This window comes from Oryzias melastigma, linkage group LG10, assembly GCF_002922805.2.
Source record: "Oryzias melastigma strain HK-1 linkage group LG10, ASM292280v2, whole genome shotgun sequence".
Lineage (NCBI taxonomy): Eukaryota > Metazoa > Chordata > Actinopteri > Beloniformes > Adrianichthyidae > Oryzias > Oryzias melastigma.
In genome coordinates, this window is record NC_050521.1 from 22,245,954 (window position 1) to 22,272,231 (window position 26,278).

The 26,278-nt window shown below is 39.7% G+C and overlaps 1 protein-coding gene across 3 annotated transcripts in view; it reads left to right on the forward strand.

The window, feature by feature from the left end:
- The window catches only part of gpc3 (glypican 3), a 140,307-nt gene that overhangs the window by 57,613 nt on the left and 56,416 nt on the right, over window positions 1–26,278 (forward strand). For all 3 annotated transcript variants that reach the window (XM_036213834.1, XM_024283844.2, XM_024283845.2), the window contains one exon: window positions 17,213–17,898. In XM_036213834.1, the coding sequence (XP_036069727.1) occupies window positions 17,213–17,898 (686 nt within the window). The remainder of the gene's footprint in view (window positions 1–17,212; window positions 17,899–26,278) is intronic.

Sequence of the window (26,278 nt, forward strand, 5' to 3'; positions counted from 1 at the left end):
ATAAAATTGAATTGAATTGAAGTCTCAGTGAAGGTCACAGGTGTTTTACCTGAGCAGGGAGGAGGTAAAAATAAAGTGTGACTTGTTACTTCAGCAGATCCAAATTGTGAAGAAAGTTCTCCCACCAGCTGCTTTCCTGCGATAAATGTCCAGTCTGAAGTTAACTCACACTGCATCCTTGAGGGTGGATCATTCCCTGCATCGAGTGCGAACTCAAAACCACTCTGTGGTTTGTTGAAATTGCTAAAAAAGTTGTGTACTTTTGCATAACCATGCATCTACTACCAGACAAAGTTGTGCTCTCTGCTACACATTCTATTCTGAGAAGTTAGCAAGAACTTCCATTTGAGACTAAAGTGCCACCTGAGTCCGAGTTCTCATCTCAACTGGAGGAGGATTCTGCGTTAAAACATCGTTACATTCAGGTGTTTATGTGTTGAAGTAAACACATTTGCACCTGCTGGCTGAACTGGGTCAGTAGCAGCTTCTGAAACACCTTCATCACAGAGTGGTGCGAGAACCCTGCAGTCCTCTGAGGACGCTGAAGATGATTTCTCTGGGACTTCTTCCTCACCGCCAGGACTCCTAAAATGTGGAGAGAAAAGCAAAATAATTACAAATCTTTGTGTAACCTCGTGTTGTGTAATAAACATTATCACTTAGGGAATCTTATCTCCTCCTGCTCTTTGTAGAGGAGCCGTTTCCACTCATTGTTTATCACATTCACCATCTTTTCCCACTTCCTTCAGTCCCTTCCCGGCAGTTGACATTTTTCTTTTTCTGCTTCATTTGTGCCGTAATTGTGCTGCTCTTTTCCATTAACATAACAAAAAGAAACCATGTTTGCCGCTCTGTTATCTCATGAAGCTACAGGGACACGTGATTGGTATGCTAGCTGGGCCGGGACTAATGATCCGTGGAGTCGTAGCCTCTGGTTAGACGTCATGGACCAGAGGAAAGCTGCCCGGCTCCGGCGCGCGGCTCCCCGGACGCCCTAATCGGTCATTCCCCGAAACATTAAGCATGTCAGAGAGGGTAATAGATTGGCCCAATTAACATTCTTCTTGATGGAGACCACACCTGTTTATACACGCGGCTCCGACATGTCCTACCTCGTAGTTGCCAGGGAAACCCTCCATCAAGGTGAACGCAATTTAATTTGGAGGCTTAAGTTCTCCCAGACAATTAGAGTTAAGTGATTATTCAGAGTAACCACGCAGACAATGAATTTACTCAGACAAAGGAGCTGGAAAAAAACGCCCCTTTTTGGAAATGCTGGATTCCATGGAGCGGTGGTGGTGGTGAGGGGGGGGGGGCTGTGTGTGTTCGTGACCCCGGAGTTCAAGGACGACCTCGCATGTGTCGCCTCTGGCTGCTCCTGCCCGCTCCCAAGTGGTGTTTATTTAAGAAGCTCATCACCCACACTGTCACGCAAACACACACAAACACACAACGGCCTTGTGACCTTGTGCGCCAAAACGCATCACCCCGCGCCTCATCCCAGCAAACTTGCCACAGAGTTTCCAAAGACACACATTTACCCAGAATGTCCCGCAGCCCTGCCCTCCATCCTGCTGGATTAATTACTCTCCTCGCTGCCCGTGATCCCCGAGAGCGTCTGAGCCGCGTTAGCGGGCCTCCGCCTCTCGCTGGTGGGCACCGAGATGGCAGCGCTCGCCAATTCATCACCTTGACTTTGGGAAGAGAGGGACGCTTGGGATGGGGTGCGTAGGCGAGTCAAAGAGAAAAGGGGGTGGAAATAAAAAAAGGTAGAAGTGAAGGTGAGAAAGAAGGTGGCGAGAGAATGGGAGCGGAAAAAGCCCCCCCCCATCACACCCCCCCTTGACCTTCGCCCTGATTAAAAATTAAAAGTGTTGCTGTTTCGCCGGTTCCTGGGGTCCGGATTGGGATGTCTGGGCTGCTGATGTGAATCTCAATGGATCTGGGGGGGTTCAGGAGTACAGCGAAGTGAAGCTGGGGGAGTACAGTAATAGGAAAGGTGGGAGGACAGAACTTTACCTGGAGATTAATAACCCAACATTATCGGCGCGGGTACTGTCCTCATTGTTTGGCTAAAATAAAGCATGGCTGCGTTGGTTTTTATCCTGCTGAAGATGTCTTTTTTCTCCGCAGATGGATGAAGACCGCGGTAAGAGGGACAAGAAAGGGTCAGGGGGTGGCCAAGCTACAGTAGGAGGGGGGCTTGTAGCTACAGATAGAGCAGCTTAATTAAAGGAAACAAAAGATGGAGAGGCAGAAGGCCTGCCCGCACGCCGCCTTTTGATCCAACCTCTCGTCAGGTTGCTGGGAAATTTCTAGGAATTGTGCATCATGCTGACTTAATCACCCCCCTCCAAAAAACAAAAAAAAAAACTTGGTGTTTTTCTAACAAGTGAAAGTGCATTCACAAAAGAGAGGGTCTTTCTCTGCTTGGAGGATGAGAGACCAGTAAGAGGAAGCTGTGAAGTAGAGGAGGAGAGGAAATTGGAGGTTTTTTTTATTCTGTTTCTTTTTTGGGGGGCTCCAAATATCCAGGCAGCGTAGGTGTATTTCTTTCATCTTCTCTCAAACAGAAACAACAAAGACGAGTTTCGAGTGTTTTCCCCCCCCTTTACATGAAGTACAATACCTTCCTCTATTTATAACTACGCAAATTGAAAACTAGCCCCAGAAACGGTTGGATCGCTTAATTAAGCACATTTTCCCTCATAAAGAAGACATCGAGTGCAGAAGCAGAGCTGAAAATATATGCTTTCAGGAAGCTGTAGAAACAGTTTGAATAAAAAATTCACACAATAATTACTTATGCTGTTGACTTCTGTTTAAAAAACATATGCATCAGAAGAGAGGCGGCAGACGCAAATTCCACTCACAAATCGCGTTCAATGTCCACTTAAGATCTTTATCATTTACCGCAGAGGTGTCAAACTCAATCGCACAAGAGGCCAAAATCCAAAACACACCTTTGGTCGCGGGCCGAACAGGATAAACATTTATTAAACACTCTAAAACTACATTTTAAAAAAATTTTAAAACCATAACTTTTTGACATAATGATGAACTAGATGTATAACATTACCTGTGATGATGCTAGTGTGAATGCTGTGAGCTGAATTTGGCAACCGAAGATGCTAGTGCTGGTAGCTGGAGATGGTGAAATGGATAGCTAAAAATACTGAAGCTGATGGATGAAATTACTGAAGCTAATAGTCAGCTAAAATATTAGCTAAATGCCAAATTAGCCTAAAAAACTTAAAAAAAAAAAAAAAAAAAACTTGGGTTAGCCAAAACAGCTAGCATGTAGCTGAAAAAATAGTTAAACTTCATAATAGCCTAAAAACTGAAAAAGAAAAGCCTAAATGAGCCAAAACAGTTAGCATGTAGCTGGAATATTAGCTAAACTCAAAAATAGCCATAGAAAATCTTAGTAAATGCCAAAAAGTCCAAAAAGCCAACAGAATGACAATTTTTAAAACTGTAAATCCATAACTTTTTTTTAACATAATTATAAATAATAACATGCAGCATCATTATTCCAGAATAAATCAATGTAAACCTTAAATAACTTTCAATATGTTACTCTGGGGGTTGCAAAGACTAAAGCGGACCAAACCATCTCTGGTTATCAAATGGTTCGGCCCAAAACATGTCAACAAAGAAATATGATGCTTAAAAGTAAAAAGTGATTTGATTAGTTCTCATTAATGGGCATCTTATTTATCACTATGCTGACTGAGGAGATGATTTCCAGCTTTCTCTGCCTCACTTTTCTTCAAACTAACATTTTATGCTCCTTTCCCTCTGTTGGTGATGCACGGTGCTGAGGTCCTTCACGTCATTTTTTGTCCTGTGGGTCGTCCTTGCAGCTTTGATTCTGATCTGCAGCTTTGGTCTGCCCTTGTCTTGGTTGTTTCCTTACAATGACACACAGCTGCTTTTGGTTTGTTCTTCCCCCTGTATAAATAAAGCTTCATGTTTTTTTTTGCTCTTAAACTAAACACTGATTTTATTTAATTATTTCCGAGCTCCATCCTTTTATTTTCTGTACATTTCCGTTAATTGTCGTTTGTTATTCACTCTTCAAACTTTTTCCATTTCTTTTCATGTGCTCGTTCACCTGTTTTTGTTAGGTCTCCTTCATCCTTTACTGCATCTTTACCTCTTTAGGTGTGGATGAAGCAGCTCCACAGTCTTTTCTTATGTTTTGGTTCAGCATTGATGATATTTTCATCCCAGACCAGCATGTTTGAAGCACAGAGCATGCTGTTTTATGTTTAGATATTTAAATCATGTTAGCACTCACAACACCGTCTGTGGTTGCCATGTCAGCAAAGGTGAGAGCGTTTTCTGTTTTGTCAAAGAAAGAACAGATCATCTTGACATGACGAGCTAAAACCCTATTTGACTTTAGGTGGATTTGGAGCAAAACCTCCACCTTATTCCTGCTCTTTGACTTTGTTCTGATTACCAGAGTTTGAAAATGTCCACAACCTTCCTGTTCAAGGAGACCTCTGTTTTATTACTGGAGGTCGTTGAGGCAGCAGGAGATTTTATTTTTACTTTTATTAACCTTCTCTTCCTGCTGTCGGTTCCATATTTTAGACTGATTTTTTTTTTTTTTTTTTTCTGCCGGTTGGTCATTTTTTGGTTTCAAATCTTTGTCCTGATGATTTGAATTTTACTTTCTCCAAATAAAAAGAAATGAAAAAAAAAACAAGGAAATCACCAAATTCCTTGACACCACTCACAATAAATTAGAGATATTGCTATTTATATGAGTGGGCCTTATCTACAATAATTTGTAGATAAGGCCCACCGTACACAGTAACACCATGAGGTGTGTCTATCACATTGCCTTCCCTAGCGAAGTGTCCTTTGGCAAGACGCTGATCCCCCCACGTTGCCTCTGGTGGTTATAGGTTGGCGCCAGCATCGGTGTGTGAATGAGAGTGTGACTGTTAAGCACTGAGGAACTTTGGGGAAGGTAAAAAAGTGCAATACAAGTATATGCCATTCACCATGATGGTGCAAAGATATTTAAATAACATTAACAGTTTAATATTTCTGACCCTTTGATGTTCCATTGGATGGTATTTGAGTTGTTGGTCATGAGTTATGGTGTGTCTATAACCTCAATACAATCTATGAATTGAAATCCACAGTTTTTTTATTACAATATCCTTAACTTATTGTTAGTAGTGCAACTAAAGGGGATAATGAGAGGAATAGCAAAACAGTGGAATAATGTAAAGATCACAGCAGCTTGACTGCTATGTTTACCGACATGGAAAAATGCATTTAACTTTCCCTACAAATGGAAATTGATGCATCAATTTGCTGCGCTTTAAAAAAAAAAAAACAACAACAAATGACCAAACAGTAAACTAAATCCATAAAAACCCAGAACAGAATTTACACTTTTTGTTTACAAAGGCCGTTTGTGTCTCAGATCGGACCATCTGGTGCATCTGTAGGAGGAGAGACCCGGGGTGTTGTTAAACCCACTTACTGTGGAGGGTGCCATATCAATATTTTACTGCAGCGCTGTAAAACCGTAATTGAAAATAATGACTCTGTTACATCATGTCGGACAGCTTGCCAGTGGCGACTGCTGCCAAGTTTGTGCTAATAATAAGAAGCAGAGTAGTCTTTAGTGCTTTTACTCTCTTTATTGAGCAGCTTTAGTTCAGTTTGCTGCAGTTTTTATTAAATAAAACAGAGAATGAAGCCCAGAAAGCAGCTCTAAAGTGGATGTTATTCAAGGATAGTTGGTTAAAACATGTAGGTTTATATCTTAAATTAGTAATAAATATGTTTTATAGATTATTATGTGAAAAATAAGTAGTTTGAGGAAGAAGTTTATTAAAAAAAAAGATGATTATTTTCATTAATTTAGTTAATTCTAAGTTATTTAAGTTGTTTTTACTTTAACTTATGAGGAATGCATGTAATTTGTGTTTTGAACGTAAAGGTTAAAAGCTGGCTCCTGTCCTGCCTGTGTGGGATGTTTGACTGGAGGACGTGATTCTCGCTCTGCTTAAATAACAATAACTTGCTGTTTGGATTGTGTTACAGTTCCCTCCACTTCATGTCAGCTAAACAATTACCTCCAAAGATGTTGGCACTTAAAAAACATGATCACTTCTCACTTTAATTAAACCGTTTTCCTTCTTTTTGCTGACATTCCTTTACTGCTTTCTTTTTTTATATTCTGGGGCTGCAAAGGAATTTTGAAACGCTTTGCTTTCTCTGGAACGCCTTTTTAAATGTCATGCATGTTTTCACACCGACTCAAAGCAGACAGAAAAGACTTCTCCTTTTTGCTCGAAAGGGTTTGAAGATGTAAGCAGAGAGTTCTGTAACTCTAAATTCAGAACATGGCAGGAACAGGCCAACGAGTTGTCAGCTGCTTTCAGGCATGCGCTCACAAACACGCAAATAGAATGATAACTCTGTCTAAAGTCGACAGGACGGGCGCTGAACTTGTCCCTTTGAAGATTAATAAGATGAAAACGATTTTATGAATTTTAAATGAGGTCGTTGGCTGTTCAGCTTCTTTGCTGTCATCCTCCGTGTTTAAAGACATTATCTGTCATCATCAGACCTTAAAGCTGTCTCTGATCTACACCACTGACTGTATATGAGAATTGGACAGAGTGAGTGTGATGTCACCCATAGAAAATGGATTACTTCTGGCTCAGTCACCACTTTTTGGATGGTGCCGTTTTGGAGCCAGACGTCATCAGTAAGCAGTGATTGGTCCAAGTCAGTCTGAGTCGTTGACTAAGTGACTCCTCCCCCCGGCATTCCAAACAGGAAGTACTCACTGGATCCAACACACAGGAGAAACAGATTATTTTACTCAGGTGTGCACAGGTGTTTCCGACCCAATCCGAATTATTCCCATCTCCCTACCCCTACATTTAGCCTTCCTGTTTGGAACGCTAGTTCTCACATACCTTTCTGTCAATGATATTTGATGCTTCATTTCTCAACAATTAAATCCTATTTGCTTGCTTTTTTTCCTGCTTTTCTGTCTTCTCTGTATCATTATTTCTGAGTTTTGCTGCCAATCGATCTTTCCAACACTTGTTAAATCAGCACAAATCAATCCTCTCCATCTTTTTCTTCTTGCCTCTGGTTATATTTGGTCATTTCCATGCAATTCTCTCCCTCTTCACCCGAATGACCTCCCTGCCCTCCTGACCACGCGTTTCAGCCTTCTTTTCTCTGAGAAGCTGTGCAGCCAAATGCGGGGCCAAACGATTTCTTTCAGGACCTGCTAAGGTTTGCGTTTTGCCTGCAAGAAAAAAAGTCGAGCTTGCTCCTTTCCTCCATCTACCAACTGCTTTTTTTCTTTTTTTTTTTTAAACAGCTGCAGGTGAAAAACCTTCGTTTTCATGTTTTACATCAAAACTGCAGTGTTATTCCTCCCTCAGGTTACCTGCTTTCTCACAAAGTTTGATCTAAAGTTGATGCTGGAGCGCTCAGCGGTGGGAAGCTTTCCTTTGAAACCGTAGTGACAAATCAAACGTTCGATTAGTCCAGTGATTTGAGTTGACGCCAACTGCCAAACTAATCCGAACTTTCCACTAAAAAGTGAAGCCAGAGCCTGTTTTCAAGGGGAAACGGGACTCAGATGATCCCGCGGCTCCTTCAAAAACGACGCGTTTCTCTGAGTCCCAGTTTGAACCTGTGAGGAGACGCGTCAAGCTTCGCTCTGCAGCTCAGACATGAAGCTGTCATTGATGTCCTTCAACCCTCGGGGCTTCAAGCACTCGATTACAAACACAGACTGCACCTGAACGCCTCATATCGTCATGAAGATCGAGTTTGGCCGTTTCATAATTAATTATTAATTAAAAATGGCTTGTTCGTTGATGAAAATCCAAAGATCTGACGGTTTGTTGCAACTTTTCAAATCCATGGAAAGTTGTTTTTTTTCCTTTACAGTCTGTCCCTCGCTGTTTTTTCACGCCATCTCTCCGTCTCTGGTGCTTCTCGTTGCATCTTCTGTCACGCTGAGAACCCATCTGTTTAAAAAACTTCAACGCCCAACACCCCTGCCTGCAGCTTTTTTCAAGTTCACTTCCTCCCGTGCCCTTTCATCTGAAAATCTGGAGTTTTAAGGCGGAAATATCAAATGTTTTAGAAAAGATCAGCGTAGGATGCAGCTTTGCTTTGATTCATCTCGGATCTGTGCAGAGATGCAAACGGAGTTATTAGAACTTGGAAGCTTCATTTGGAATCGAGCGCTCAAGCTGTGTTCGTCGTGACCTCTCATCTTCTGGATGGGCTGCAGACCTTTTTATATTTCCCCCCACATCCTTAAGTCATAACCCTGGAGAGCAGCAGGAGCTGTGGGTGTGTTTGTGTGTCCTGGCTCGCTGTGTCCATCTGTGCGCTGGCAGTAAGTCCATTACCGGAATAGCCGTTCACTCAAGCCCCACTTTTTTTTTTTTTTCTTTTTTCAAGGCGAGTCTGAAGATGAGTATTTTGTCTGCCTGGCAGCCGAGGTGTCAGGTCGCTCGTAGGTGCGGCAGAGTTTTGGCGAGGAGTGTGCGATGTATCTCATGGCTCTGGCACTGCTTGACTCCGGCTGCCTTTGAATGCAGCTTCAAAGCCTGCCTTGCTGAATGTTTCCCTCTACGAGACCTGGCACCATTTTCCAGCCCCCTCCTCCTCCTTTTTTTCCTCCGCCTCCGCTGTAGTTCTTTTTTGCCCTTCATCCTTTGCACCTCGCTGTGTCCTCTATTCTGCTGTACACCGCGTCCTCTGACTGCGGCTGTTCACCTGCACGCGGCGGAGCAGCGCTCACCTTTGACCTCGACGGGGAGCACAGAGATCAATGCAGTCGATGGCAACAGGAAGAAAACAGCCAGACTGAGCCCGAGTTTGGTCTTTGTGGTTAAAGCTCCTGGAGTTTTGAGACGCTCATAAGAAATTAACGATGTGTTTCATTTATTTTTGGATAAAACATTATTTGTATGAATCATTGACTGTATATGAGAACTGGACTGAGTGAGTGAAATGATTTACTTCAACCTTTAACCAAATTAAGTCGATTCAGTTGCCATTTGTTTCGTGATATGGACGACATGTTTATGGCTAGACAACATCTTTGAGATGTGATTGGTACAGGTCGTCGTTTCTATGACAACCCTTTTCACCAATCAGGAGTAAGCTTGTTGGAAAGCCACACCCCTATCACTTGAAAGCAAGCACGAACGTTTTGAACATCAGACATGAGAAAACATACTTTATTGAGCCATACTTTATAACATGAATAACTGGTACTATAGAAAAAAAGCATAAATAGAAAAATTAGGATTAGCAAGAACATGTTACAAAAAAGAGTAAGAACCAATATACTGACAAATATGACTCAGTCATAACTATGTATTTCTAAATAGAAGTTGTTGGAGTTTTGGTTTCTTGTTTAATTATGAAGGTAGTTATGATTTTATTATTTTAATCTGTGCTGATGCTAACGCTAGCATTAGCTTTGTGTTTGAGACGTGAAGCTGCAGATCTTTTCTCACCAGTTAGAAGTTTCCTAGATTTCCATTCTCACAAAATCCTCGTAAACGGAGCAAAAGTCAGACAATTCCAGCGTTTCTGACATTAAAGTCAAACTTACTGTAGTGAGCTGCTGTCAGCTCAGCCGTGGTTCTAACATTGCTCCCCTTTGCTTTCGCTAAGTGTGTCTGGTTTTTAAGAAAATAAAGGTAAATAAATGATCAAATTAATTGAAAATGTTGGCAAAAAATAGGAAAGTGACTATTTCCACGTAATATTATAAAAAAAAAAAACATTCTGCCATTTTTTTTTTTTTTTTTTTTACTTGGAAGCTCTTATTTTGAAAGCTGAAAATACGTGGTTAGTCAGCTGCTCTTAACATTTTCGTTGAACCAAACCATTCCTATTTTTACAATTATCCCTTAAAATATCACGAGGAACAACAAGTAAATTTATCCTGGGAAGCGATTAAAATGATGTGCGTCTTTGCTGAAGGTATTAAATGTAGCCAACATTAATTTTTATCGTCTTTTGTGCCCATTAGAGTAATATGTGCTCAAATGAAAGGTCGATATTTTCAACAAAACACCCAAAATTGAAGGATTATTTAAGTTTGCGTTTTGATCTGTGAACGATCTAAGTGAGGAAATGAAAATACAGTTCAGCAGGACATTCATAAAATAAATATTGTACACTTTTCTTTCGAAATTGGTAAGGTTACCTTTTATTATTTATGTAAAATTGTGTTAAACATCGTTCAGCTATCAGCTTTACCGTTCTAAATGCGAACACCGGGTGTAACTATTCACTTTTTTCGCCATTTTGTCTGACGCCACCGTGAAAAGGGTCTATTGTAAGAGGGGAGGGGTCACTTAGGCTAGTTCCTATACACTCGACGAATGTACCAACAGTATAAACCCATTATAGTTTGTCCTCATTTAATTGGGTCCCCTCGAGGCTACATGCTACAAGAACATGCTAAAAACATGATTTTCATTTTAATGTTTTTTTTTACTTCCAGAATGTTTAAAGACAACAGTTGAGTTCTCACATTACCCACTTGGGATTCATAAAGTCTAATCTCAGTCACATAAATAAAAAAGAAACGGTCCAATCTAACAAAAATTACACAAAACTAGTTTTAGGATTAAAAAAATCCTGTTTTGACCCCTTAAGATGGAGGATTTACTGATTGTAGTTTATATTTTTACATCCTTATTTTTTTCTATTTTACATTGTTGCTTATTTTTTGTAATAAATAATGCTTGAATTTCTGCTCGTTCAGAACAGTCAGGAGATATTTAAAAATTAACGAAGCTAACAACAGTCATTTTTTGCAAGCTTGTTGACACATTTCTGCAAAAGTTGTTAAAAATCTTTAGTAAAATACCTTCTTTACAAAAAACCTAAATGTTTCCCTTTACATTGTCATGAATACAACCATACCTAACCATTATAGGTCTGTTTGTTTAACTTTAAGGAAATCCAAACTTATTCTTTGCTCAATCAGCACGAATTTCTTTACAATTTTCAAAAATGATGCTAAAAATGATAGACCAGTTGGAAACGGTCAAGCTGAAAATTCTTGTCATCCTTAATTTTGCATGGTTTGATGAGAGCTTAGCGGGCACGCAGAGCACAGGGACGTCTGGCAGCACCGCAGACAGAGCTGGCAGAGAACGGAGCACATGGAGACCGGGGGCTTGGAGCGCATGCCAAACCATGGTGGTGATGAGATTAAAAAGACAATATACTGAGGTATTCAGACGCCAGATAGCGGCACACGGATGACCCAACGTGTTGATGGATGTCTCTGATGTTAGAGTGGAAAAAAAGGACAAGATACCAAGAATGCTGACACTCAAACATATAAAATATTATAAATGAGCATGAGACGAGCAGATCTCCTGTACAATGTTTTCATAGACATGTATCAGAGGAGGTATAAGTGGTGCGTAGATTATTCAAGTTTTCTTTAATTGTTCTGGACTAACAGCGAGTCTTTTGGTTCATCGTTTTGTTTCACTCATTTTTGACCAATTTGCAAAGAAATTCAAATGCAAACACTGATGGAAACGTTCCCACAAAGGCTGTTTGGTTGATACCATCTACTGCATAGGTTGGACCGGGTCTCATGTGACCAAATGGTTGATATTGGGCTCTTTTCTTGCCAAATTTTCCGCTCCATGGTCATCACCCATTCTGGTTCCAGATGCTCTGAATTTATGTCCAGAAAGGCGGATCTAGAGGATCAGGCGTAAAGACCCACCCCAGTTAAATAGTGTTTTTGGTCTTTTTAACATCTTCTTGTGGCATTTTTCGAGTGATGGAAGACATGTTCAAAGAGAATTATTGTATTTCTGAAAATTTCGTTAAACAAATCGTTGTGAATCAACTCTTTTTCAGGATGTTCAGGAGGAACACGTCCATTTTAAATAAAAACTAAACCGTTTTGAGCTTCCAAACTCAGAGCATTGTCTCTTTGCTGCTTAGTTTATTCGGCCGTGAAGACACTCTTTCCAGAAACTCTCTCATCATGACAGAAGAATTAATGAAAGGAAGGATCAGCTCCAGGGAGTGTGTGATGTTTGGTTCCTATACCTGGCTCACACCTTCTCCTGCCAAATGCTGGCCCACGCTGTCGCCACCTGGCTGCCGCTGCGCGTTGTCACTTGACGGTGTAAATCCTTGCAGATGCACGAGTGTGAAGACGTGCTCTCTAGCAGATGGACTAACCTAATGAGAGCTTCATTTCTGCCCCGCTGTCCATTTGGCCTCCTGGCCTGATTGCATCAAGGCTTTACCAGAATCTCCATCGCTCCGTTTCCGCCCCTCGGCACTTTGAGGCCCTGCAGAAGACAGGAAAAGATGACTACTAAACAGAGTCCATAATCCTCCTGTTATTGGCCGATTCATTAAACCATAAAGGATAGATATCTATTGATAAGAGTCTGGAGCTTGAAAAAGACGATTAAAAAGGGAGATCTGCGCTGATTATCTCTCAAGAATGAGCCATCCTGCCGGTCTTTTTGGTCCAAGCTTTGTCTCAGAGTCCAGATGTTTGTCTCCACCCGCCCCAGTGTCAGCTAGAGGTGAACTCCATCAGCCAAAAAGGATGAGTCTCACCAGCAGTCATTTATAGATGTTCTCCTGTCCTCTTTTTGGGGGTTGATGGGCGTTCAGCTGTCTGATGGATGAGGCAACATGTCAAGCTAACGGCATCAAACGGGCGTGGTGTGCGCCGCTGAGTTATGCAACCTCTTGAACATCAAATATGTTAATTTGACGGGGCATACATAGATTATGTGACTGCCGGAGCTGCAGCCGTTGGAAAGTCAGAAATAACTGACCTGGTTGTGGCGCAAAAGTATTAGCTTTCCGAACTCTACGAACTCTGTGTGGAGAAAGAAGATTGTTCGATCAAGCACTGGCAGCCTTAGTGGGCGTTCGAAATGATCATCGTGTTGTGAGTACCTTTCAAATATTGGCTCATGTGGAAGATCTGATAAGAGTGGACCCAAATCCTGGGAGTAAACATTATCTGGCAGCTGCAGCAGAGGTAAACAGGGACATTTCCTTCAGCTGGTCCATCGGGTAAAAACCTCACAGGAAGCCAGCGACTCCCTCTCTGCATCAATCTGTGACAGTGACTTCACTGCTAATTTTAATCCCGATCCGACTCTGTGCCTTTCTACTCTGCTAATGTGCATCATGCCGTTGCATCCTCCAAGTCGCGGGTCGCTGACATGCTAACCCCCCTCGCCTCCATTACAGGATACCTGATCCCCACACGGCTTTCAGTGTTGAGGGAGAATGAGCAGCGTGTGCAGGAAATGGTTTTTCACTCTGACCCCGGCTCCTCAGAGCCATTGGATTTCATTTATGAAGAGCCCTCTAGTCTCTTACCATTTCAAAGTCCTCTTTGTTGTGCAAAAAAAGCAGCAGTTTGATGCCAGAGAAAAGGAAAGGTGACAGCTTTTGTCTCTGCTAACACTTATCCGTCAAAGACAAAATGCTCAAGAAGCCTTTGTACTTCTTTCCAGAAATTAAAAAGTATTTACAATGGGTTATTCATTCTCCACGTGTGTGTGGGCCTTTCAGCTGTTGATCTTCCCATCTGGCCGCAGAGGGAAGCACTTCCAAACGCAGCAGGACTGCAAGAAGCAGATGTGTGCAAACATTCCCTCACAGTCGCATCCTCTGATGCTTTTCTTCTCCCTGCAACTGTTCTGCTGAGCGTGCACGCAGCAATGCAGCGCTGTGTCCTTCTGCCTCACATTCAGCTAATTTATGAGTTTGCTCTAACAAGTCCAGCTGCCTCTAAAGACACAGCTGCAGACCACAGAGTAATCGCGACTTTATTAAAATATATTTCCGCTTCGCAGAATGAGGAGGTCATTTCCAAACAAGGTCAGATACCTGCTGGTGCAAAAACCGAGCATCTCATTTACATGAAGAGTGCCGTGGCCACTTTCAAGAAGTGAGCCGGATTTCAAGGATATATTGGCAAAAAAAATATATGTATATTTTTAATCTTTATGGAACTTAAAAATGAAATAATAAAAAGGAAATATATGTTGAAGATCAGAGCTCAGGCCTGGACTGTTTTGGACTGAAAGTTGGCGCTAGTCAGACTGGATCAAAAGCAGTCCTCTTGGACTTTTTGGATTGATTTCTGGATGTGAATTAATACCCATTTCATTCAAAATAGTGTATTTAGTTTGTTTTCAACATGTTCTTGTAGCATCTTTTCCATGATTGAGGACAGATATGAAATGTTTTAAGATTAAAACTAAGTTTCTGAGTATTTTTTTGTTCCAATCAAAAACAGATGAAAACCAGAGGTTTGAAAAAGCTCGGGTTTGTCTCCCTTCTCTGCTACACTCACAAACGTTTGCAAGACCTTTGAAATGTCTCAGGTATGTCAGGAGATAAAGAGGCAACCAAAAAATATAAAAAAATAATTAAAACTAATACTTCCGACAGACTGGCAACATGTTCATGGTGAACCCCACTTTCCCCTGACAGTAAAACGTCCGTAAATTTTACAGAAAAAAACTGTAAAATCGTGAAAGTTAACAATCATAATCACGAAAAACAGATCAATGAACAGGTAACTTCCTTAAAGTCAAGTATATTCAAAACCAGTCATTTTCACATGTTTTTTTTCTTCTAAAAAAAACAAATAATTAGCTAGTTAAAATGTATTTTGCACTGCCAAAGACATGTAAATGTTCTTTTTTACATGTTAACAGTAACTGCATGTAAAATTGATGGTCGTTAGTTGTAAATTACATAATATTGTATGATAAAAAGGAAAAAATAAAGTATTTTTTATTTTTACAAAATTTACAGTAACATTGTTTAAAGTAACACCCTATTTTTTACAGTAAAATTCTGGCAGCTACAGCTGCCTTTTTTGTACCGTAAAATTTACAATATATTTTTACTGTGTATCTGGGTTTGCTCCAGCGACTTTTACGATTCAGCGGGTTTTGAAGATGGACGATGGATAAATATTATTTCTATATAAAATCTTTCTAAAAAAACTAACATTGAGGTTTAACCAGAAAATTTTAAAACATTGATTTTACAGTAGAGTTTGGTTTACACACTTAAATGTCATGCCAAATGCAACATTTTGCTTTAATGATTTCCCTACACCACAGAACAAGGGGAAGTGGCATTAAAATGTTACAGTTTTATTCTTTATGGAGCAAAAAAATCAACATTAGTCTGCAAGATTTAAGGCTTTTAGACAAAACTGATATGATTTTCTATTAAAACAGATTTTTTTTAAACATTTTTGTTTCTATACTGACATTTTGGTTGTAATGAGATTAAAAGAAAGCTGTTAAAACAGCTGCTGCTTTCACTGATGCTAACAGCTAAGACTTTTATTCCTTTATTGTCATCGACATTTACTCATTTTTCAACTCTATCATCTAAAAAAGATTTAAATAAATAGAAAAATATTTACTAATGGATCATTTCATCTGTTTATTCAAATATTTCTATGATATTAGCCCTCAAAACCTACAATAATCTGTTATACCATAAAAAGCATTTCTCAAAAGGTTTTTACATATTTGCTAGAGGTTTTGATGACTGCCTACGACCTCTTAAATGTCATAGCATTAGAATAATTTCATTCGAATAAATTTAACCCGATTTCCTTCTGTGTTGCTCAGAGGTGAACTTGCTGGTGAGTTTTGCTCATTAAACCTCTGGGGGTTTCCCTCATGGCCACTGAAGTTCAAACTTTATCTTTTGTGGTTTTCTGGTGGCACAGACGTGGACACGATTCCAACAATTACAAAAGAAAAAAAACGTCACAAAGCTGCAAAGCTTCCTTAGACCATCACACTTCCACCACCGTGTTTTACCAACTGTTGAGTGTTCTTGCCAGGAAAAAGTGTTAATTTTTCCATTTGTGGTTGATAGTTTACTTTGAGGTTCTCCAGGTTCTTTATATAAATATATTTATTTATATACATTTATTACTTCAATTTAATAAATTCTGAATATATAAATTATGAAATTGATTTTTTTTTAAATATTTACTTTTTTACTCATAATTCTACAAGTTCATTCTTGTAAAATGTTAAATTTTTCCTCATAATTTGACAAATTTATTCTTGTATAATTATGACTTTCTCATAATTTTCCGAGTTTATTGTAATTTTTCCTTCTTTTGCCCTTCAAACTCCGTCTCAACAGAGAGATTTTACTGTCCATAAAGAAATATAAGTTAAAGAAAACCTTGAAGTGCACAATCACGCTCAGGTCACAAGGTCACATGACTATAATGTACTGGTGATTTTAAAATAACTAAGTGCTGCATCAGGGTTACAGAAAACGGCGCTCCGTGAATGCCGGCGAGCCTCACTCGACCCTGAGAATCAAAATGAAACCGTCCACAGAAAATCAAAAGAGAAAGATGAAATATTGAGCTGCTGCCGAACACAAACCAACTTCCTTTAATGTCCCCCAGTGTAGTGCCGCCCCCCTACCCTTCAGTCCTCAAAGAGCAGTAGTGGCTCTCACTCTGAGCAAAGTGATTAAGTGGTCTTGCAGTGGCATGGATGGGATTTTTGGCGTCTGCAGCCAAAGCTTCATTTCGCTCCCCCGCTAAGTCCAGTAATGGAGCCTTAAATCCAGCCATGTTGAGGAGTCTTTTGCCTGATTGCTTTGTCTCCTTGTATCATCCGCGCTCTCCTTCCTCCGGTGGCGACGGTGCGGTCGGTCTTTCAACGAGTTTGTTAACTTGTTTTTTTGACAGCCGGGTTCTTGTATTGAAAAGAAAAACACGGTGTTTCCCTTTTCATTTGCTGCAGATGCTTTGTTGCCTTTATGAATCGAGTTGTCATTTATTATATAAGCGGTGTGTGTGAGAGTGTGTGTTTGTGGTTACTCCCTTAAGAGAAAAACAGCAGATCAGGAAAACTGGGTAAAGAGAAAAAGAGGTTGTGCGTGGGCCGCCTTCTCTGGCTTTGATGGTGGATTTGTTGTTTGGAGGAGTAGCATCTATTTGGGGTTTTCATGTTCTTCAGCTCCACCGATCCGTGTTTTTCTCACAGTCTGGCACCGCTTCTGTGTTTACTGTGCATAAATCATTCATTGAGATCCATGTTCAAGATTTTAAACAGATTCGTCGGGTCTGGGTCTGACTCTTCTTTTGCTTTCCTTTCAGAGGCCTTCGACCTGGTGCTGCGTCACGGCCGCAACTCCACCTTGACCATGCTGAAGTCGGAGTTCCCGGGTTTGGGAAGCGGAGCCCAGGGCTCAGTGGTGCAGCTCTTCCGGGATATGTCCCTTTACACCCTGGGCTCGGACTCCACGGTGGACAACATGGTCTCCGTGTTCCTCAGCAAACTGTTTCCCCTCACGCACCGCCGCCTCCTCGGGGGAAGCGCCGCCTCTGTGAAGGAGGAGTGTCTGCGGGGAGCCTGGAAGGACTCGGGAGCTTTTGGCTCCTATCCTAAATTGATAATGACACGTTTGTCTCGCTCCCTCCTGGCCACACGAGTCTTTCTGCAGGCGCTGAACCTTGGCATCGAGGTAGTCAACACCACGCACCATCTGCGACCCAGCAGAGACTGCAGCCGGGCCCTGCTCCGGCTGTGGTACTGCCCGCACTGCCAGGGCGTGCTGGGCCCGCCGCCGTGCCGGGGCTTCTGTCAGGCCGTGATGCAGAGCTGCCTGGGGGGAGCGGCGGAGGTGCAGCCCCATTGGAGGAGATACATAGACGGGCTGGGGAAGCTGGCTGGTGGCATGAGGGGGGAGCAGGACATGGAGGCGGTGGTGCTCCGACTGCCTGCCATGATTAAACTGGCTCTCAAGCATGCTGTGAGCACGCGCAGCCACCTCAGCACCCTGGTGAGCCTCAAACACCAACACACATTAGTGAGCTGTCACACTGTAAATGCCTCCAAACTGTAAAGCATGCGAGGGAATCCACTGCCTTCACTCTTTCCTTTATGTGCAATTTTACCACAGCGCCTGCTGATAAACTGTTATTTTTATGCTTAAATCTTCAGCTTCTATTCAATTTTAAAGTTAAATATATAGTTTAAAACAGACGTTTTTTACAAAGATGAGTTTAAAATGCGAGGTTTGAGCGCTGAGGATAAATTTAACTAGAAATAAGAACTGATCTGATGCTAGTTAAACCTTGAAAAACTCCTACTTCGACATTACAAGAACCATTTCTGATAATGAGACTCAAAAATTGACATTAGCAGAAAAGTTTTAGCAGGATGAGGTAGGATCATTAAACTTCAACGGAGCTTTTAGCTATATCTTTGTTTTAGTTTTTTTCTACATGAAAGCTGAATCATGACTTGCTATTCCTCTCATGTAGCTCTGTTCTATTTTTTTTTTTACATTTTTTCATCTCCACTCCTGCTCTCATCAAGCCCCAACACTAAAATTAAGTTTAAATTGTCTGTATTTAGAGTATTAGGGCCACCGTGAAACAAGAAATTATTTGAGAACGAAGTTGTATACTTATTAGGGTAAAAAAAATCCATATTTTCTGGGAATAAAGTTGTAATATTATGTAAAAAAAAAGTCAAGATTTTAAAAGAATGAAGAAAAAAATTACAAGGAAATAGTCAAAATTAAAAGAATGTGAGAAAAGGATCAGAAGGTCAATATTTGACAAGAGTAGTCTTAAAATTATGAGAATACTCAATCTTTGTTGTACAATTCTGAAAATTAAAAATTGCAAGAACAAAGTTTTTCTTTTTGATGGTAAGTCTTAATACTTTAGGTTCTGTCGCCCTTTTATTACATTTAACTGGAAGAATTTCGGAAACCTTGGAGTGTTCTTTGCTGTAGTTGTTATATTGAAGACTGAAAGTTATTTAAGATTTAAGTTGATTTATTCTGTAATAATATTCCTGCCTTTTTATTATATCTAAAAGTTACGGTTTAGAAGTTTTAAAACTTGGCAACTTTGTGGACTATTTTGGTATTTACTAAGATTTTTTTTCTTAGGCTATTTTGGAGTGTAGGTAACTGTTCAGCTACATGCTAACTGTTTTGGCTAATTTAGTTTTTTTTTTTTACATTTTTTTTGGCTGTTTTGGAGTTAGGCTAATATTTACACTTTAGCTGTTTTGGCTAATTTAGACTTTCTTTTGACTTTTTTAGCCTATTTTAAAGTTTAGCTATTGTCTTAGCTGTTTTGGCAAACCTATGTTTTTTTTCACTTTTTAGGCTAATTTGGCATTTAGCTAACAGCCTATTTTAGCTGGCTATCAGCTTCAGCATTTTTAGCTGTCAAATTCAGCATCTTAAGCTATTACCACTAGCATCTTCAGTAAGTACATTCAGCTTACAGCATTCACACTAGCATTAAAGTGAGTAATCGCAGGTAATAATATATATAGTTCTTAATATGTTAAAAAGTTATGGTTTTAAAGTTTTAAAATAAAAGTTTTAGAGTGTTCAATAAATGTTTTTCCTGTTCGGCCCGCGAACCAAGGTGTGTGTAGGATTTTGGCCCCCTGTGCGATTGAGTTTGACACCTCTGGTGTAGAGCAAACTCTGTTTAAACTCTCTCCCGCTACATTACAGCTCCTCATATCCCCAACCTAATATTAAAATGGCGAGTACTATTGGACCATCCAACCCCCCCCCAATGTCCCGCCGTCTCTTGTTAAAGCTGCTCTCCAGCTCCTCAGCAGCGGTGACCCGTTATGTGTGCTGCAATAAAACCGTCAGGTTTGCTCCTGGCCCACATGTGAAGTCGGAGAAAAGTGCTCATGAAATATGAAGGTGTTTTTTTTCTCTGCCGGAGCTACAAATCTGGATGTGCCCCTGCTCCTGTAGATCTGCTGAACTTTTCACTCTCACACCCTGAATCCCCGCGGTGACCAGGTTTCCACTCAGAAGCCATCATTTATTTAGACACAGGTTGACCTCGCTTACTCTTCTGCAGGAGGGAGTGGCTGCCTCTGGGTTGCAGACTTGGCAAAGGGAAGGAAAGAGCTCTCTCCATCTCTGCAGAAGCATGTTACGGATCCTTATTTAGAAATAAACAGGCCGTGTGTGGAACTATCTGCCGCCAAGACGGCCCTCTACATTGTGTTTCTGCCTCCGTCTGGTTCCAGTACACGGATTAAAGCTGCTGCGACGGCGCATTGTTTCGCTCAACGGAAAGGTCGCGAGCGTGTTTGAATGTAATCTTTCAGAGACACTCCTCCACAGCGCCGTCACTGAAGGCATTTCTCTAAAGGATCATTTTTGCCTCACTGAGTCATGAGAGATCAACCAAAATTAGACAACACCTGATCTCTTTCCCTGCGGAAATGTAGCACACATCGTCTGAGCAAACGGAGGGATTAATCATCGATTTTGTTGCTTCTCAGTGCTACTTCTGCAACTCGCCTCCCAACTTTTGGCTTGAATTACACCTTCTCCTTTCAATTTTCTAATTTATTTCTCCTGTAAGTGGTCTCAGAAGAGGCCGCGAGTTATCCAGGATGGAACATTTTCAGAGTATTTTGTTACATGCTGATAAATATATTAGGTACTCTCAGTGTAAGCTTATGAAAAGAAAAGTAGATCCATCAAAATAGTCAAATATACAGTTTACAACTGAAGTTTTATATTTTTATAGGAGGAAACAAGTTCTCACATTTATTATTCTGTATTTTTTTGTAGGAATTTAAGTTCATATAGTTATTAAAGCTCAAAACAGAGGTCAAGCCGGCATTCACTTCCAGTTTGAGGCTGGTTTAAAAACACGTTAGAGAAGTCAGTTCACCAAGTGACCACTAGGGGGCTGGTTCAGTAAATTTCAGAACAAAAATACCAAAAATCTGTCAGGAAATTAAACTTTTTTGTAGTTACTTTAATATCCAAGATGGGTGGCTATTTTCTTTATCCATAAACTTTATATTTAAGATGAATCTGCTCAAATGGAGGCGAGCTCCAACCACTAACAAGCTCCCCTCCTGTTAGAATTTGTACCTTTTTGGATTTTTTTTTTTATGTTTGTTTTTGGTGTCATTTTTACCAACCAAAAACTTGTAAAACTTGCTTGAAATGGCCAAATGCAGCCCTATGGGTCACAAGAACTCAGTTTGTCCAAGTCTTAAACTATGAACACACGGGAAGGTGTGATGTGTTCAAGAACATTTTAAATGCAGGTTCTTGAACGTGCATTTAGTTCATGGTGTTCACACTGAAAAAGTAGGGAGGGGCTACTTCTTCTTTTTCTACACTTGACTAGCGCATGTCCACCAACTACAGCCGGAAGAGGCTTGGCATGAAATGTTGAAGCAGTATGAAGCAGGGAGGGTCCCGTTTCCAGAGTCTTTGGTATGATTTGGCCTGGATTTGAACGATTTGAACTCACGACCTTCTAGTCTCTGGATGGACACTCCTCCACAAGTCCACTGAGCTGGTTTAACTTGCAAAGCCCGTTCAATGGCACCGTGTTTTGTACATAGTGCCAAAAAACATTGGTAAAATTGAGAGTAGCTATTCCTTAATACAAGAGTTTTGACTGCGGAAGCATGAAATCACAAATATTGATTGAACCTTGTTGAGTCCGGTGTGAACGTAGCTTTTGAAAACAGAGTCCTTTATTCTGATTGAAGATGTTTAAGGCAAAACAATAAGAGTTTTATAGAAACTCATGTAAAAGAGACAAAGTAAAGTGCTTATTTAATGTCTTGTAAGTCTAACATATGACAGTTTTTATTAATAACAAGAAAAAGCTTCTTATCCATCTTCATCCACTGGCATCTTTCTCGCTTTTACGCTAAACACAGTTTTTCTTTTAACACAAACTGCAAGTTGAATTAAATTTTTAAAGTAAAATTATACCAACCTTTCAGGACTTGTCACTTTGTTTTTGGATTACATTTGCTTTGTCTTGCAGTCGTTTGGGTTCATTCAGTCCTGGTTTCATGCTCTATTTTGAAGGATTTCAGCCTTATGGGATATCTGCTTTTCCTTCTGTGGCTGCTCCTGTGATTGATTGTTCTGTTGTGAATCCACCGTGTCTCGTCACCTTGTGTGTGTATATATATATATATATATGTGTGTATATATAGCGCAGGTTGTATGACTTCCTTTGTTTGTCACCTTGCGTGTGTCCCTCTCCCATGCCACCTTTCCTTTGTACTTTAGCGCGTCTTTTCATATTTTTTCACTTTGTGTCCTCTGATTCCTGTTTGCTGTTGAGCTCTGTATGTTTTATTTTCTTGCATTTTTTTGTAGATAATTTTTAATCTATGCATGCTCACAAACACAAAAGAGTTCTTTCTCGTTTGCAGTCTGAATATACAATACAGAAAATTGTAAAGAAAGAATTTGCTCATTATTATTTTAAATTATGAATATACGGCAAAAGGTCTAACCAAGAAAAAAAGATTTAAATCTTGGTGAAAGCTTCTGAAGAGGCTGTATTTCTCGGTTTTACTTTAACTACATTTCTTTCTGTTTGGGTCTGACCTTGCGACTATTGTTCTTCTCCTAACAGTTTCACCTAAAGGATTCAAAATGAAAGAATTTCATAAATTTCCACATCGGTCTTTGTTTCTGTGCATTAATGTTTCTTTCATCACTTCTCATTATAGATTATTACAATTCACTTTTTTGCAAGTCAATTCTCAAGTCTTTAGCTGCAAGTTTAAGTACAGTCTCAAGTTTTAAAACACATAATGAAAATTAATTGTCCCAAACTGTCATTAAACTACCGTTAAACAGTTTGTGTGGACCATTGACAGTATATGAGAACTGGACTGAGTTAGTTTGATGTCACCCATTAAAAATTGTTTAGTTCAAACAAGTCATTTCAGTTGCCATTTTTTGGCAAAACGGATGTCGCCATGTTGGAACCAAGTGTCGTCAGTAAGCAGTGATTGGTCCATGTCGGTCTAAGTCATGGAAACCACTCTCACCAATCAGGAGTGAGCTTACTGGAAGGCCACACCCCCTCCTCTTGAAAGCAGGCACGAGAGAATCTGTCAATCTCATACTTATATTGAGGATTCTGATTGGTCCATTTATAACTTTATTAATTTTCAATAAAGTGAAAATGCTAACAAAAATAATTAGGATTAGCAAGAATAGGTTTAAAAAAAGCTAGCAGATCAAGAATGGATATTCTGACAAATTGACTGAGTAAAAGTTATTTATTTTTATTTTTAGGTTTACGGGAATTTGGCTTCTTGGAGCCAGTGAGTACTTCCGGTTTGAAACACAAGGAGGAAGGGGTCACTCACTCCAGCTCTCATATACTGTCAATGATATGGACACAAAAACTGTCATTGGTGTTTCTACATTCTTCATGCCAAAACTTTGTAAATAAAGTTTATTTTTACTGGAGCATTATTTATTTTTAATGGATCATTGTTCCATTGTCTCTTTCCTCAAGTAAGTTTCAGGTAGAGAATGACACAGGAGTGGATTAATCCCTCTCCTGGTAATATGATTCCCACTTTTGTACAAAATGATCCTGCTCCCTTATATTTTTGTCTGTGTTATTTTTCTACTTTAGTATTATTTTACTCTCATGAATTTTTGATTATATCTGACTTCCCTACAAGCTCTCTAACCTTAACTGAACTGTCTTTCATCCTTATTCTTCGCTGGATGTCATTTTGTTCTGTTATCTGAGTGGCCATGTGTTGTAATATGTCATTTTCTCCATGCCAGCCATCAATATGAGTTCTGCATTGTGATGAGGACACTAATGGCTTCTGGGAAATGTAGTTTTTATTGAGTTACATTGTAAGCATATTATCAAAAAACTACAAAATTACTCCACCTATATATTTTTTTGTTTTTGTTGTCCTTAAATAATGTCAGAGATGACTTCCATCCCACGGGAATCCTATGGAATTCCTGAAAACATCACAGCCTCTAGTCTCAAGTCTCTCTACACGAGTGTCAAGTTAATTCTCTGCATGTAAGTGTGACTCGGGTGTGAAACCCAGTCTCTGGCTGATATGAGATTTAAAGTTCATTAAACACGTTAACCAAGACCTGACTTTATTGTGGGCGGAGCATCACCTGAAACTTCTTTTGTGTGGGAGGAGCCTAAAGGATTGGCTTTAATGTGAATTTTGATTTAACACAAATATGAATGCAGATAAAACATGACAGATGATCCTTTTTTTAAGTTCCTTTGTGGTTTTATAAATAACTATGTAGCTGTTGGAAGAACCTGTTTTTTCAAGTGCCTTTTAGGCTGTTTGATCTCTTTAGTCAGAACCATTATTCATTTTTAGCTGGAGTCTAATTGGACACAGTAAAACCATGACTTGCATCTTCAAACAGAGTTTTGCTTTAAAGTTCCATCTTAGTTTCACATCAAATACATCGACCCTCAGCATGTGTCACCTGTACGGTGTGCACCTGCCCTGCAGCTGTTTGTTTTTACAACACCAAACTATGGAAATACAGGATAATCATCCGCTTTGTATAGCTACCACTATCCTCTGTTTTAATGAGACGGGTTCTTTTCATGTTTTCACATCGTTTTACTCCAGACTGACCCAATAAATCAGATTTTTTTTTTTTGCACTTGCTTTCATTCTGATGGCTATTTAAGATGAGTTCAGTGAGTTCAAATGCAAAGAAGGGAAGAGTATTTATTGGTTCATGGTGGTGCACTTAAAAAATTTCAATGTAATTAAGATTAAATAAATATCTGATGCTGGGCGGTATATAGAATGTGTTCCTGCATTTGTGTGAGCACGTTGTTGTAAGCACAATTACGCATGCAGACCCAATTATTTATGATTATTGCTCGTGAGCCGTCTCTGTTGTTCTGTATTAAGGTTCTACATCCTCCATCACATGCACTCAGTGGTTTGTAGGTGGATCAATTTTAAAGGTATTATTAATCCTTACACTGTGTGATCTTCATTTCTAATTGATGAGGACTGATATTAATAATAAATAAATTATGATTCAAATACATTTTTGAAGCCTAATTCAATGACTCCAAGTAAAATAGAAAAACAAAGAAATGTTAGGAAGAACATCTTATATTTCTTTTTTGTTTGTTTGTTGTTTTAAAGGATTTTAAGCAACTTATGGAAAATATACGGATAGTTATGGAAGATTCTGTATGAAGTTTTAGAAGGACTATTTCAAATCAATCCAACATACTTTGAAAAACAGTTTTTCAAAAAGTGGATTTCGATTTATTTTGATAATTTTGTCAGATTTCTACTAAAAAAGTCACATAAAATCTTCACAGCCGTATTTTTTGAGCAAACAATAATGAACTGATTCCGCTGCAACTTGGCATAAAAATCCTTTAAAAAAGACCTAAAAACAATCATGATGTTACTTAAAAAAAAGCAGCACAGCAGACATACTTACAAATTTCATCTGATAGAATGTTAAAAGCTTCCTGATGCAAGCTGCCCCCTTATGGCCTTGTCGGGTTATTACAGTCCAAGATTTCCCAGAACCAACTCAAGATGCCGTATTCTAGGACGTAGTTTCTGTAGAATTCATCAGAAACTCACCTCTGAGTTGAGTAAGCCTGCTCTGACTTCCCATCAGCCATTTGTTTACACTAGCTAACAGCCCCTCACAATGCCAAACTAACATTACTGCTGTTGTCGGAGCTATCTAGCCATATAGTTTGAGGAAAAAAATCCAGCTCAGACGGGGAAAACAAAGACGTACGTGGATCTATTTGTAAGTGGATGCATCGGAATGGAGCAGAGAGCTTGTCGCCCACAAATGTAGCACCTGCGTCACTGGTAGAGGCTTTTATAAACTGCTCCTGATTCACAATGGTTTAAATAAAGAAATAGACATTAACAAACATTATTAATGTGTATATAAGGTGTTAGTAAGACATATATTATACATTAAAATCTAAAGTGATAACATTGTCTACAAAGGCCACATTAATAAACTGCTTACAGACTTAACAAATGCATTAACTATATTCAGTGTTACCAAACTTTCTTTATGTCCTTCATCATGAGATGCCACCAAAACACTATTTTAATGTGTAAAGGTTTTTAAGTTAATGATCGATCAGCAGTGGTCCACAAACTGACAATGCTGCACATAAATATTAACAAATATGTGGAGTTGGGAAATGAATTGCACTAAATCAGCTGTAGTTTTCAGATGTGTGTGTTTGGAGGAGGAGACCTTTAGCAGCATCTAGTTATGCTAATGTGTATCTAACTGGAGGATAAATCTTTGCTGGGCCTGATCTTGTTTTGTTGTTCCTAGTAATTCCTGGTGTTTTCCCAGTAGCTGC